The sequence below is a fragment of the Gavialis gangeticus genome, unplaced genomic scaffold, assembly GCF_001723915.1.
Source record: "Gavialis gangeticus isolate Ggan-Ray unplaced genomic scaffold, GavGan_comp1, whole genome shotgun sequence".
NCBI lineage: Eukaryota > Metazoa > Chordata > Crocodylia > Gavialidae > Gavialis > Gavialis gangeticus.
Genome location: NW_017729024.1, coordinates 125,097,439 through 125,113,434, shown reverse-complemented (window position 1 = coordinate 125,113,434; position 15,996 = coordinate 125,097,439). Strand labels below are relative to the sequence as shown.

The window sequence follows — 15,996 nt, the reverse complement described above, 5'->3', positions numbered from 1 at the left end:
AAAAGTCTGGGTATGCACTAGACAACTGTGTTATTCAAGCTAACAGCCTTAAGTTAACTCCAAAGCAAGACTCCAGCAGTTGCTTGATATGAAGATCTTCACATAAATGGTATAATTTTAGGTAGCAGCTATAGGATCCTTGTAACACCATGATACCAATTCTTGTTTTTCAAACTGCATGATCCTGAGGATTCAACCCTGATTGTAGTGCGGGATGCTGTTAAAAGATTGATCAGGCAGTCAGTAGGTGTCTGTTACAGGGACATAAGAACTAAAGATGTAATGTTGATTTCTGCTTACCCCTCCACCCTAGCTCATCTGGAGTTGGAGGGTCAGAAAATGCCTGTGTTGCAGGAGGAATTATGGATGCTGCATGTTTTGGTGGGAGGTAGGAAGGAAGCTCAGACCATATGGTAGAAAACACATTTTAAAAATAATAGGTCACCACATATATTGGTTGCAATGCAAGGGTTCAAAGCCACTGATGTCAACATAAGGACTGTCATTGGTTTCTCAGTAGGCTTTGAATTGCACAGGGGTCATTTTGTAAGTCTGGAGAAAATCATAGCATGCAGGAAAATATAAAAGCTTTAATTAAATCTCTTTTAGTGCCATGGACGTGAAGCCATTGACATATGCTCTTAGGAAAGAGACAGAGAAATGATCTGACAGATGATGTAATAGAGCTATTTTTCCCCACATCATTGGTATTTTTCAGGAAAAATACAAAGCTAACGCATCAACTCAGATTTATTAGATTTATGGTTTTAGCCCCAAACCACTGTATAATAAATGGTTAAAATAATATGCTTGGAGCAGGCCTCCATGCTGTTAACAAACTACTGACATATTGCTCAGTTTCCATCCAACTGACTGACTGTTTATCCCTTTTGGGCCTCTGAGTAGTGGTGTATTTGTGACTTGTAGTTTCTAATAAAATAAGGAAAAGTGCATGGTCTAATGAACACCAAGCTTGAAACCACCAGTGAATTTTCAAGGGTTCTGCCCAGCATTTTAGAGACTGTATCTTTTCCTCTGTAGTTTTTTTTTTCTGCATCTTTTTATTACCAGAATATAATTTCTATGCTCTGTGTCTACAGCTGAATTAGCCGTCATAATGGATGGAACCTATAACAGAAAGCTGCCTGTCAGCTCCTTGACAATATCAAGGGTGAGTAAATAAATCACAGTCCTAATAATGATGGAAGTGCCATTTGAATGCTTATGAACTCATAAGGAAGAGATGGTATCATCTGCTCAGGAAGTTCTTTAATTGTAAACATCTATTACACTGCTAAATGTAAGCCCTGGCTGGCTGAAGTTTGCCATATTATTCTTTTTCTCTTCTTGTTGTAATCATCTGCCTTATACTTTAATTTGTAAGATTTTCAGAGCAGGGAATAGTTTCTCCTCTGTGCTAGTACAGTTTGCATGTAGCACAGTGAAGCCTTGATCCATTTTGGGGGGCATGTAAGTGCTTCCACAATACAGACTATTAATAAAAAGAGTCCTGGGGCCTGATTCAGAGAACCTGCCACAGAAAGGTACAAGTTACATCCCACTTTGATAGCCTGGCCCCTTGCCACAGAGGTAAAATGATCCATCCCAGTGGGAGCCATGCAGTGCTACTGCTTGCTTTCTTCTGGTTTTGGTTTGTGACAGGTGCAGCAATAAAATCTTCCATGTGCTCTATGGGAACACCATCTGCATAGGCAGCTAAATGAATATGCTCCATTAGCATGTTGCCTGGCTAGATAGGCTCCTTCCTCCACTTCCAGGCTCTTCTAGCAGAGGGGAGGTTGTGGCCATTTTCTGCCGCTGCAATTTTCTCCCCTACTGTAGCAGACTGGGCTAGGATGTGTGTTGGCTAGACTTAAACTACTATTCTTGTTGCAATTATTAGTAATCAAGAGATATGTATTCAAATTCTTTGTTGCACTGATTTGCTAGAGTTTTTTTTACTGAACTCTGCACTGAAATTATGCTAATATGAAATTTGTTCTTAAAGCAGTTTCAAACTGTAGAATTAAGGTTGGAAGGAAAATTGCTGACAGTGTATATCAGAAGCTCAGCCACAGTATCCTCACTAATCAGAGTGGTCACTGGCCTAACGAATAGGGGTTTCAATCCATTACTGAACGTTCTCCAGGTATGTCTGCATTGCTTCAGATAGTGCTGGGGCGTGCCTCTGTGTAAACATGGCCCACTTCTTCTCTGCATGTTCTACAGGCCAACACATGTCATGTAGGTACCATTAGAGCAGCCCTGGGGCACATGCCAGAAAGTTTCTACATGACCATATGCCACGTGTAGACCTGGAGTGAGTGGACTCTGAGGTATGTTTGCATGGTGGTACTCCCTAACATTTCTGCCACACTGGATAAATTTCTATAGCCTCCATTTCTGTAGTTATCGTAGCTGGCACCATGAGAAGAAAACTGCAAATACTTTAGCAGCACAGTGTGGTCTTGCTCCAAAGCCTGTTGAATTTAGTGGAGATTCCTACTGATTTCAGTGATCTTTGGATCAGGCACTGTAGACTTTTTTTCCTTTCATTTTATTTGCAGTAAGACATTTTGGGTTGCCCCATTAATCTTCACGCTCGGTACTAGTTGTAACAAGAGCTTCCATTATTTTTGCCCAGCTGCACTTTTTAACCCAACATCAAGCCCAAGAGAAGGAGATAAGTTCTGAAATCAATTTGGGAAGCCAGATAGAAGAAAACAGTATTTGTTAATGCAAATCTTCCCTTAAGCCACACACATTTTCCCAAAAGCTGGAAATTTATATATTGCGCTAAGACCACTGAATCTAGCACAAGACTCATACAACTCCTTCTGTCCAGTCTTGCCCAGTTGCGTATTTTCTCTTATTATTCCACCTTATTTTCCCTACAAGTGGCTGGCCTGTCTTATGGGGTGGCATTTCCACTTTGTGAAACAGCCCCTTTTTTGGATATCTGAAGCGCACGGCTAAGTCTAACTTTCCGAAGTGTCAATAAAACACTGTAGACAGATTGTCTTGTTAGAAGGTGCAATCTGTGTATATCCAGTGCACAAGCAAGAGTAGGGAATTGGAGAGAAAAGAGCAATATGCTGAATCTAGGGCTTTTAGCTTACTTCTAGGGAAAGAAAGCATGCTAGCCTTGGTGACATCTAATGCTATTTAAACACTCTATGCTAACTGCATAGTATAGATAAGGCTCTGGAGGCCTCTAGCCTTTTCTTACCAACATGTTAGGTAACTACAGAAAACCAGGATGAACTCATTTGGGATTGAAAAATAAGTCTAGATGCAAGTTCTTTGCTTACACTAGGTCCCCTGTTCTCCTAATGCTGTAGTTAAACAGGTGGAGCCCTGGTAAGAATTTATTTTAAGATTACCTAAAAGAGACAAGATGTTGTGCCAGCATAATTTGAGAATAGCTTCCCTGGGGTCAATAGAATCACAGGAATGCAATGAAAATGAGAATCAAGGCCTCTGACATCTATTATCAACTACTACTGTTTAAATAGTACTTAGAGGCCCTATTTAAGATTGAAACATTATTATTTTTGGCACTGCACATACCCACTGTAAGAAACAGGCCCTTCTCTGAAGAGCTCACAGTATAAACAAGTCAGACAAAGGTATAACAAAAATTATTTTTAAAGCTCTGGAACTGAGGTACAGTGAAGACTGACCCAAAGACAGAGTCTGGAACTAGGAATTGAGTCCAGGTCCCCCATTTTCTAGTGCAAGCCCTTAACAACAGGACTGTTTACTGCCTTTCTGGCATGTCTGACACAGCATGGAGACCATCTGTGAATTTTCAGGTTATGGAGCATCTCTCTAATTTTTTTCCTATTTTAAGCATTTTTAGCTGTGTGAAAAGTTAGTTATTGAGCAAAAAATTGTAAATCTGTTGATGATAGACACTTAAGTATATTTAAGCCCAAACTAAACTGATTTCTTTGTGTGATGTTTCTGTTCTAAAATGCATTCTGAGTGCTATTCACCCAAGTTCTCCTTTATTTTTAAAACAGTTTATTGACAACATTTCTTCAAGAGAAGAGGTGGAGCAAGCTGAGTATTACCTTTACAAGTAAGCATCTTTGCTCTCTGACCTGACCTATAAACCATTAAAGCAGATATCTTGAAATCTTCCTTTTTTAACAGTCTGACACTTTTAGGCTTCTTGACTTTGATTACAACATTTCAAAGTACACATCAGCTAGTCTCATCATTTACAGCCCAGCAGCTTTTTCATAATCCTTTGGTGCTGGTGTGGTTACCATGTTTCCCATCTTCTGGTGTTTGCTCTAGATAAGTATGTTTATTTGGTACAACTGAGCAACTAATATCTAACTACTAGTTATGCCATAAATAAGGCATGTTGGAATTACCATGCATTATGCCTATTAGTAATAATTCTTTCGGTTGACTTTTTCTCTCAATCATTACTTAATTAAAGAACTTGGGGCAGCTTCTGGGTCTACTTGCTCAATGATGAGTCAAAAAATAGGGTGTTTTGATAATGACTTAGTCAGGAGGAAGAGGAGATATAATTATTTATCCCCTTTGAACTTCAATTTTTCTATATGAGAGATTTTATTTATACATGGAAGTACTTAGTGATTTAATTCTAGTTTCAACAAATCAAACATTTAAAATGGCCCCTCTTTTAAGTAACTACGTTTTGATATTTGCTTTGAAAGGCTGGTAAATCTTGATGTTCAATAGCAATTATAAGTTAGTACTTTATGTAAATTGCTACACACGTTCTGAGATCTAAATCTGCACAAGTAGGAGGGAATTCACCCTGTGCAAATAGGGTCCCAGTCTGCCAGGATTGATAATTATTGAAAATGCTAATTATTTTGGCAGATAATTTGTCTACACACTTGCTCAAAGTGCTTACCCAATTGTAAGTGCAGAACTACACTACACATCAGCTGTCTTGAGCATGTAGGGCCAAATTCTGTTCTACCTAGCAAATGTGTAAATTGACGTAGGCACATGAGTGTAATCCTTTTCCAAAGGTGAGTGGGATTCTTCTCCTTATTGCTTTTTTATAACTCAGTTTTAAAGCTAAGATGACAGTGTGGTACAAATAGATGCATTTAATGGATTTTCAGGACTTGAATAGAATCACACATAGACACCAAGGCTGCTTGTACATGCCATGAGGTTTATTTTGGTTTAATTCTCCTTAAATTGAAACAGTGGGTTTTTAAAAACACTGCTTCACATTAAACTGAAGTAACCCCCTGTGGCGTGTACACAAGTGTTGGGCCCGATCTTTACCTGCCTCTCTGGTGGTGGGGGTGAGGAGGGTGAGGTGCCGGCAGGCTGAGCAGTCCCTGAACTGCAGGGGGGTACCTGTTCTTCCCTCCGTGGCAGTGGTGGCACCTGCTTGCAGGCATCTGGCCATCGGAGCTGCGGAGGGAAGCACCAGTCCCCCTTCCCCCCCACCTGCAGCTTAGGCAGGCAGGCTCAGGGGAGGAAAAAAAAAGATCAGGTTCACCACTTGTTTTTTTTTTCCTTTAGTGGAGCCTGCCTGCACAACCCCTGAGCTGCACGGGGTCCAGTGCTTCTCTCCATGGCTGTAAGGTAGCAAACTAAAACCTTGGACATATTTTATTTTGCTACGTCCCAAAGTCATTTAATATGCAATATGCTGCTGACAGTGTAAACAGCAATGCCATTAAAGTAGTGCAAAAGGGCATTTAAGCTGCTTTAAAGGCCAATTTTGTGGCGTGTACAAAGCCCCCAAATGGGTAAAATAGAATTTGGCTCATGTAGTTTATGTCATGTGGTAGGATAGCAGGAATACAATGTTTTAAGGCAGATTTAAGAAGTATAAAAAATCATGTTTAGTGATATTACAGCCCAATGCTGCATAATTCACAGGGAGAAAATAATCAGAAATTAAGCACATGCTAGTAAAATTTTGTTTTCCTGACAAGATCCCTTCCAGCTCCTCTGCCAAACTAATATCGACAAGTAACCCTGTTTTATATATCTCAGAGCATGGTATTTTATTCCAGACATATTTAATGCTAGGCAGAATTCATTTTTTCCTTTTTGTACAAAACGATTGCTATAGAGGAAGATGAAAAAAGTAGAAACAAAAAGGAATGTTCTTAAACCAGATGAAAGGGTGTGTTTTTAGAGCCTGTTAATTAGCATATGCTAGCTAATATATTTTAATGTAGGCAATGCATTGCAGACTTCTACAATCATCGTTTAGGGTTCAGCTCAGAAGTTAGTTGGGCACCAATCCTGTTATAGGCCATTGGACACTATGATGATATAATTAAAGATAGTGTGACCATTGTTCAATCACAGAATGTTGCAGATGAAAGCAGGATGTTTATGTTAGAAGGTTAATCTGTGGCTGTTTCTTTGTTTTTACTTTTAAGAAATAAGAAACTCAGAGATGTATGATAAGAATGATTAAGAGAATGGAAAAGCTTCCATAAAAGGGAAGAGACAATAGAAAAGGAATATTTAGTTCATAAATATTTCTCTTACTTCTCCTACCCCCGATCTAATTAAAACTCTGAATTAATTTTTAAAAAAAACCTTAAAGCCACAATCTAAAAAAATTAACAGCCCCCAAAAAGCAATTACAAGTATTTATCACTTGTTTGAAAATCAGTCATTTTTCCTATAGCTAATCAGCTGGAATATTTGCATATATACTTTGGTTGGTAATAACTTTTTCAGATTTTAAGATTATTAACTTCTAAGGAGGAAACTTATGCGACATATCAACACCTTTCTATTATCAGCTACCAATGAGCCAGGATTTCTGTGGGTGTGTTACAAAAATACTTATTACTGTTGCAAAATGTTTGATTTCAGGAGAAATATTAGCATTGAATATCCAGGAGACTGCATTCTGTCATGATCTATTAATCTTTTTCTTCTCAAAGGGCATTAATATTCAGGTAGCCAAACAGCAAGGAGAGATTTGTAATCCATGTGAAAATGTAAAATACCCAATTAGAACATCAACTTCCCTTTCAAATAAAAATAAATGCACTAGCTTGAGGAAACAGTGGTACTGGGAAATGGTACTAGTGAGGTCTGTTTTATTGTTCTTCTTTATGTTTTGCACTCAGGATAGAGTTCAGGTGAAGGACATGCTTATAAAGAGATCTCTTTGCAGCTGAGAGGATGTTTGACAGAGAGAAAGAGCGCATTGCATAGTATTCAGACAACCATTGCCATCAGGCATTAAGAGAGGTGGGAGCTAAAGGAGAAGACACTGCTTTAACTAGAAATCTTTTCTTGGATTGTCTCATCCTCAGTGTTGTTGTTGAGCAGTTTTGTGATATTTATTACTTTGTTTTTTTAAGGTTAGGACAAACATTTTAAGAAGGGAAAAGGAAAGGAATAATAGAAAATATTTTCCAGTGATACTGCACAAAATTTACAGACCCCCTGGGTGCAATTATACAGCATACAGTATACGGACCCTTTGGGTCCAATTTACGAGCAAATGGCTTGTAAATTTTCTAATAATAAGCTGTTTGCTTCACTTGGATGAATGCAAGTAAGCAGTGTTCCTGAACCAGAAACCAATCAACTCTTCCTTTTATCCAGCTCCAGCATCTCAGCATACACCAGTAATGAGTGAAATTGTTTCATGTAACACCACTTCCTGTGGTCCTTGCTTGGGCCCTCTTCCAGTGAAAGTGGCACTCCCCCAGGCATGGTTCATATTTCATACAACAGAACTGTCAAATTCATTCTGTGGAAAGGACCATATTCCACTTTGAGTTGAAGGTGGATGCTATGAAGGCTGTACCTTCTCTCAACAGCAAATCTTGCAGGCAAGAGCATGAGCTAACAAATAAAACATGAGCTGAGATACTACTGGTGGCCTAACACTTGACTGGCCACTCTCTTGTTGTTGGATGTGGTTGGGGTGATGCTACTGATGCTTTTTGAACAACATGAAAAGAGAGTTCTTGTACTGCAGATGGGAAATGAAGATCAGAGTTTTTGAAAGGGGAGTGTGTATTGGATCATATGACTAGATGAGACTTGTATTATGGGGATAATTGCAACATGGAGGTGGAAAACAGGAGTGACAACATTGTTAGGTGGAATAGGGAGAGCCAGGAGAGGTGAGACAAACCAGCTTTCCCAGGAAAGACTACAAAAATGACTGCATGACAAGGAAAGTCAGGCAAGGAGAAACATAGACAAAGGGAAGAGTGTGGGTGTTTAGAGTTGGCACTTGAGGTTATGGAAATTCAAAGAAAGCAATTTTTGGCATTTACAAATATGGTTAATTTCGCCAGTCTGTCTACAACATTTTTTGGGAAAAAGATAATCAGCTAGCCCACAGACTTTTATGACAATGTCTACTCAAGCTGAAGTTTTATGACCTAGCTGTCAACTGCTCAAGAACAGAATGAACATATTGAAGTAAAAATGCTGAGTAACCATTAATCCACTCCTACCCCCAATTTCTCTTTACTCCCTAAAATCACTCACCCCCAACTCTGATATTTCATCCCCATATCCTAGTCGGCTTCACCATAATTCTGTATTTTGCTTCCTATGCTTGGAATTCCCTTCCTGTCCTCATCTGCCTAGCAATCTACCTCTCCATGTTTACTGTGTGTGGCCTTTCACAAATAACCCACTAAGTATTCGCTATTGATTTATATTAAGTAGTAAAAATACAGTATCCCTTACAAGGTAGCTTCTAATGGTTTACTCTCTTCATCTGGAGGAAGAATTAGAAAGAAACTTTGAAGTCAACACTTGCATTTGTGGGTTATTCCTGTTCACGGGGATTTATTGAGTATTAGCTATTTGAATGAATTGTAAGCTGCATAGGGCAGGGATTTTTTTTGTACAGTGCCAAAGGGGAGTATAAAATCAAGAGCAGTGAATGAAGTGACATTCCAGAGCATAACCACGATATATTTAATGTATTGAAATACAATACCTTTATATTTAGACCAGTTCAATTTGCTCTACCTTTAAAACTGCAGGTCTCTATGCATACCACAGAATCCTGAGTGCTTGAGAAAGAGCTGCATAGAAACAGCTACCCTGCTTTGTAGGGAATGTCAATAAGATGATAAAGCCCATTTTGAAGCATGACGTCAGCTGCTTGCTGTGCTTCTCTTTTTGTTCTCCTCTCAATACCGTTTTTTCCAGTTACTGTCTGACTTAAAATCCTTTCATCTCCTAGGATCCCAACATAAATTCTAATCAGGATTCCAAACACTTTGTCAGCATCAAAGGCTCACAGTTTGCCCCACTTTGTCCTGTCTCACTGAAATGTCACCTTTTCAGATGATAGAAATGTTAGTATATTGGGGCCAAATTTTATGCTGACATAACTCCATTGATTTTTAAGCTTTTTGCCAACAGAGATTATAACCCTTAGAATGTATCTTGGAACTAACATACAGTTTTTACATTGAGACTTATTTGTAGACTTGTTTCTATTAAGCACTAGGACATAGTACTGAAAAAATGCGATATATAAAATAGGCATATTAGATTTTAGGTACTGATATATATAAATCCCCATGTGCAGTGTAAACAGGTATGTAAAAAAGTCACTTAACATTAAGAACCACATTGATGCTATATATGTAAGACTTGTGTAGATGGAGAAATATACTATCTAAATGCACAGTCCTTAAAATGATGGCTGATTGGGCCTACTGTTTGGATATCTAGGAGAAGGGAAACTGAATTCCTTTTTTCCTTTAATACCACAGTTATTTCTGTAAAACCCACCATTTCTTTTGAATCAGAGGATTAGTTCTTGATTATAATATAAAAAAAGGATTAAGTATCAAACTATAAAAAGTTCTTCTTGTATATGCAATTCTTATAGTTCTCCTCCTAGCACATTACATTTTTAAAGCAGTCTTTCAGCTCCTTCATATCATTGTAGGATCATAGCCATCTACAGTTGCATGGAATTAGACTTGTTCTTTCCAGAGCCACTTTGACAATAATCTGATCTAATATCCCACTCCACAAAGTAACTTCCACCTACAGCATTTGTGCCTGCATATATGTATATATTGGCTGCTGAAGATCAGGTTTATGCAAATACTTTTATGCAAGTCAAGGATAGCTCTTACTAATATTGCACTCCAATTGCCTCAAAATATTACTTATAGTAAAATGATCATAGTGCTTTAAATATAAAATTTGCTCTTGCTGTATATAATTAAAGTTGCATTCATTTGCATTTCTGTAATTATATTGTTTTGTTTTGGGGTTGTGTGTGTACACAGTTGTGTGTAGTATGAAATACCAGTTGCCTATCACTGCACAAATTAGGTAGAGTACCCAAACTTGCAAGATACCTCATTCTTCCTTTGAAATGCTAGGGAGCCACATCTTCCATAGACCCTGGTAGCTTGCAGGTCTTGGTCATAGCTCCACTATGTTTATCCTTGGGGATGTGAACATTAATATTATCAGTGTCAGATGGGTTTTATTATTAGCTACTTGAGTTTTTTTTGCAGTGACTGCTGTGAAATAGTGTTTAGAAGCAGGAGATAGGACAGTAACAGCTGGGATAGGAGGAGACATGGCAGCCAGAATGGCACACTGTACATGTCTGACAACCTGCCTCAACTAGATTTTCAAAAATAACTGTATTCTCAACAGATCTGAGCTGTTTCTGGTGGGTGCAGGAAATAAAGTAATACAGATGTGTCTAATCAGAACATACATATGAATAGGAACATAACAAAATAGGAGTGAAAAGGGATCATCACTGGGTCATCTAGTTCAAATCTCTGCTTAAGACAGGATCATCCCTGTAAGTCTGTTCTACCTACCGTGATTAGTAAGTATATATTTTTTTAAACAAAATACAATGATTACTGTGTGGTGTTGGTCCGTGTAAGAATTTATCAGTGAATTTGTAGTTGTCAGTAACTATACAAGAGAAGGTTGGACCTGGCACACTGGGCAGTCTTATAAGGTTCACAGGAATCCTGGCCTCTTGTGCATGGCAAGTAATGAAGACAAGTAACACTGGTTTAAAGCTTTGCATTAAAAAAACCCTTCTTTTGCTAAGAGAGCCCATGTTCATGTGGAACAAACTTTTTCTGGAGACACCAAACTGATAAAGCAACTGGCTTTCGAAATGGAAAAAAAATTGTGCCATCACTCTACTGCACTGTTCAGTCATTTGGGAAATTTGGCTAAAAAGCAGGATTGATATCCCGGTGCTTTTTTCAGAAAATGGCAAAATTCTCATTGACTGGACTAGGCCTGGATTTTACCCTTGGTCTCTACTGGATAATCACAGAATCATCAGGCTGGAAGGGACCTCCAGGATTACCTAGTCCAGTGGTGCCCAACCTTTTCGCTCTGTGGACTGAATAGTGCAGGGTTGGGCCATGGGCTTGATTCAGCCCTGTACTGACCCAGTCCCATGCACATAGATTTGGATATCCACCAGTGCTATCTAGTACACAGGCCACATTATTTTCCACAGGTCTGGAAAGCAGCTCCCCACAGATATTTGGCAGCAGAGGAGGGGCAATTAATGCTATCACTGCTCCCCTGCTGCCAAATTCCTGGATCCATGGGGAGTCCCACGGGCCACAAGACAGCTCTATGGGCCCGATCTGGCCTGTGGGCAGGTAGCTGAGAACGTCTAATCTAATCCAACCCCCTGCCCAAATACAGGATGTGTTAGACCTAAGCCATTGTTGTCAATACCTAACCAGCCTCTTCTTGAAAATCTCAGATCAAGAAGATTCCACAACTCCCCTGGCAATCTTATTCCATTGTCCTTCTCATTTTACTGAAAGGAAGATTCCCTCCCCCCCACCCGAGATTTAACTTAATCATGTTTTTCTGCAGCTTAGACCTATTGCTTTCTATCCTGCCTTTTGCAGTGACAGAACATTTGATCCTCTTCAATTATTTGGGAACTGCAATTATGTCCCCCTTGATCTTCTTTTCTCCAGACTAAGCATACCTAGCTCTCTCACTCTTTCTTCATACAGCTTGCATTTCAGCTCTTTAGCATCTTTGTTTCTTACTTCTGGATATTCTCCAGATTCTCTACATCTGTCTTTCTTAATATGCGGAGCCCAGAACTGGACACACTACTCTAGCTGAGGACTAGCTAACACTTGAGCAGGGTGTTACTGTTATCTCCCTCATCTTGCCTACAGTTCTCCTATTAAACCAGCCCAAAGCTGCATTTGTGTTTTCATAAAAGCCTCACTTTGCTATCTAATGTTGAGCTTGTGATCCACCATAACCACTATATCAGTGATTCTCAACCAGGTTGTCACAGAATCCTGGGGTGCTTTGAGATCCTTTTAAAGGCGATGGGAGGTGCCATGCAGTGTTAACACTGTTAGGTGTGGAAACTTGATAAATCCAGAGATTTTAAACAGGAATTCATAGTGTTAAAAACATTCTGCTCTGTAGTCAAAAAATAAATGAAAACTAAGAGCTGGTACCTTGGGGTGCCTTGAGTCGAATAAGTTTGAGAACTACTGCACTAGATCCTTCTTGGAAGTGCTACTACCCAGCCAGTTATCTTCTATTCCAGGGGTTCTTAACCTTTTTTGTGCCATGGACCCCTTTGGCAGTCTGGTGAAGCCTATGGACCTGTGACAGTTGTGCCTCTTTGGGGCCGTCTATTAGTGGTCCCACAACACCGATCAAGGGCCAACTGCCCGCCTTCTCTCCTGCCATGCCTTGTTGTTATTTGCTTGATTGGAAGATATTAATCTAGCGGGAGGCTGCCTATTTTCTGTCTCGGTGCCTGAGGCACTATCTGTGGCTCCTTTCCTCCCCTTACATCTGTGAGGCTTGGGCTGCAGTGTATCTGGTGTTGTTCAGGTCTGTCCTACTCTCTGCTCCGGGGCTCCTTGCTGCCCCGTCCCTGGCTCCGGGGCTCCTCACTGCACCCCCCCCCCCACCTCCAGGGCTGGGGCCAATGCACCCCAAACAAAGCTGCGCCCTCTCCGGCACCAGGGACCCCCACTCTACTGTGGAGTCCCTATGAGGCCTTCTCCAACCCCTAATAGCCTCACCTGATCCTCCGCTCAGGACAATAAACACAAGAACACAAAGCCCCTGGGCTACAACATAAAAGCTAGACTGTCCTGGTCAAAAATAAGAATCCATCCCTACCAGAGAGAGAGAGTGCACCAACCCCCAGCAGGAACCAGGAGATGTTCCCACCGTCAGAGTTTTCCCCTTTGTGCTAGCCAAGTTCCTCCTCCCTCAACTGCCAGAGGGAAACTGCCCTCCTGGCCTCCTGCCTGGGCTTAAGAAGGGCTAAGCTCCGCCCCTTCCTGTCTCTAGGTTTCCCTGGTTGCCCTAGCAACCAGCACCTGTGCAGTCCTGGTGACTGGCAGCTGAGCTTCCCCCTTCCCGCCACTAGGGGTCTCTCCCGAGCCGTTTCTGCTCTCAGTCACAGGGCACCTGAGAGCTCTGCGACAGGACCCCTTCTCAGAATAATGAGCGTCTGTAGACAGGAAGACTGCGATCACGTGCGATCTAGCGGCGGGTCTAATAACTACTGTAATTTTGAAGTAGTGATGAGCGTAAACAATATTTCGAGATATCTGCAACAACTGTCACGTGATATGAAAATATCTGTGATTTCTATTGGTGACAATCACAGGTACTGCTAATACTACTGTGGTTTGTTGCCTACATCCATAATTGAAGGAAATACTAAATTTCAGTTAGAGGTTAGTAAAAATAAAGATGTAATTTTTTTCCCATCCAAGTTCACAGACCCCCTGAAATCTATCCACAGACCCCTTGGGGGTCCGTGGACCCCAGGTTAAGAACACCTGCTCTATTCTGTATTTGTTCATGTGTTTTTTTTCCTTGTAGATGTGGCACCTTACATGTTTTTGTTGAATTTCACTTGGTTCTTAATAATCCAGTTCTCTCATTTATTAAGATCCTTTTGAATTCAAATCCTGTCCTCCAAAATATTGGCAGTCCCCTCCTAGTTTTGAATCACCTGCACAGCTGATCAGGAAGTTCTTGATTTCTTCAGAAAGGTGTTAAACATCACCACCTCCAGAATAGACATACTTGAAACTGCCTATCATTCTGACATCGATCCATTTACAGTTACTGGATGTAGAGATGTTCCATTTGTGCTCAGACAAAAGCCTTTCTCCTGGCACAAACAGAGAGCTGTTTGTGGCTATGCAGAACAGAACTGGCTCTTCCACAAGAAGTGAGATCAGATATTTATGAGGAAAATTTTCCTCCTCCCTGTCTAAATTCAGAATTTGCATACTTCCCTCTCATTCTCCCTTCCAAGGGAGAGGGAAAAAGATCACTGGCTCCATGATGGCCCATCTAGGGGCAAGCTGTCATGGAGCCTTGTGGGGACACTGCCTTAAAAAGTTATCAATCCTCTGGCAGGAGAATTCCCTCCTGCTGCGAATCAGCTGATTGGTGGTGGGGAAGCATTTCTCCCAGAAGGGGTTACCACTGTAGCAGAATGCCCCTGCCTTGCTTTGCATTGCTCTGGGTGTGTGTAAATATGGTAAGAGAGTACTTGTTTCACTGCTGAATGAAGTAGTTTAAATCAAAATAATTTAAAATGACAATTAAGACACTTAATTTAAATAATATTTAATTTTTCTTTTCGTTTAGTTTTTAAGTTTTCTTCCTAAAGGAGGGCTGATTTTTATTGATTGGTTACCACTGCTACCTGTTGATTTGCAACTGCATGTTGCCTTTACACTAACCTTTGAACTTTTTTGCTCCCCAAGAAGATACATTATATATATATTTAAGCAATTACGTAGATAACTCATTTTTTACATTTCATTATGTTAAAAAGGAAGAATTATTTACTGTAGGATTTATTTTATTTGTCAAGCTGCTTTTGGATTTAAATTGGAATTAGACTTAAATGTTGATTTTCCCCCCCCCCGTTGTTTTAAAATTTCTCCTAGTAAAATAAATCTATGTTATATGCTGGGTACATAAAAAAAAATATGAAAATATTTAGCTTTAAGTTGATTAAGCAAAATAAGTAGTTATTGAATTCAGCTGTTTGTTTCCGATCACTGCGTATTCAGGATTTTGGAATTATTAGGTCTGAGCCCCTCATAGGCTTTCAGGATTTCAGAGCCAGTTGCTCTCAGCTTCTGACAATCAGTTTTTATTTATAGATTGAAAGAGAAACACAAGCTTTCCTGCTTTTCCACCTCTAAATGATCTGGCTATTGAACACAAACAATGAATAGACTCAAATTAAGAAAGTACTGTACTTTCTCTGCACATGCCAAGAGGGCAACAGCTGTCAAAAGATGGTTTATCATTTTGACAAAATCTGATTCAGGTGTTTAGGGAACTTGGTATGATAATCTTTAAAACTTTGGCAGAAATACCTACTGCTTGATTGATTTTTTTTTTTATTACTGTTTAATATTAATTATTTTATTATAGTGAATTTAGGTCTTAACATTAGTTCCCATAATTGCAAATTAATTTTAAAGGGCTAATTTAAAATTATTATTATTTTTAAAAATTCTATCTGTGTTAAAAACATTGGGTTTTTTTTTTTTAAATTGACTCTACGTTTGTTTAGGTTTTTTTGGCTAGATGAAGCCTTGGCTGGGATGATGGAGTTGGGGATTGTCCTGCTTTGAGCAGGGGTTGGACTACATGACTTCCTGAGGTCCCTTCCAACCCTAATTTTTTGTGATTCTCTGATTCTGTTCTTAAATTCCAACTATGAAAGCTTGGTGGTACAAATGAATGTTATGGGAGATAATTTAAAGGAAGAAGATCAGCCCACCATGGTTTACTTATGGAAATAATTGACTAGATAAAAGTTAATAGAATATTTATCCCATGAAAAAGTTTATACCATGAAAGAGTTAGTTGTATTAGTCTGTAAGGTGACAACACCCTGCTTTCTGCATTACTTCATAACATGAAGTGAAGATTTTTTTTGTGTTTAAACTAATGTGATTTGCTGTGGATTTTATTATAACCCTG

The 15,996-nt window shown here is 39.6% G+C and overlaps 1 protein-coding gene across 2 annotated transcripts in view; it reads left to right on the top strand.

Annotated features, from left to right (window-relative positions):
- Positions 1–15,996, top strand: part of MRPS27 (mitochondrial ribosomal protein S27) — a 76,046-nt gene that overhangs the window by 14,013 nt on the left and 46,037 nt on the right. For both annotated transcript variants that reach the window (XM_019517666.1, XM_019517665.1), the window contains exons 3-4: positions 1,101–1,171; positions 4,026–4,084. In XM_019517666.1, coding sequence (XP_019373211.1) covers positions 1,118–1,171; positions 4,026–4,084 — 113 coding nt within the window. In that variant the 5' untranslated portion in view covers positions 1,101–1,117. The remainder of the gene's footprint in view (positions 1–1,100; positions 1,172–4,025; positions 4,085–15,996) is intronic.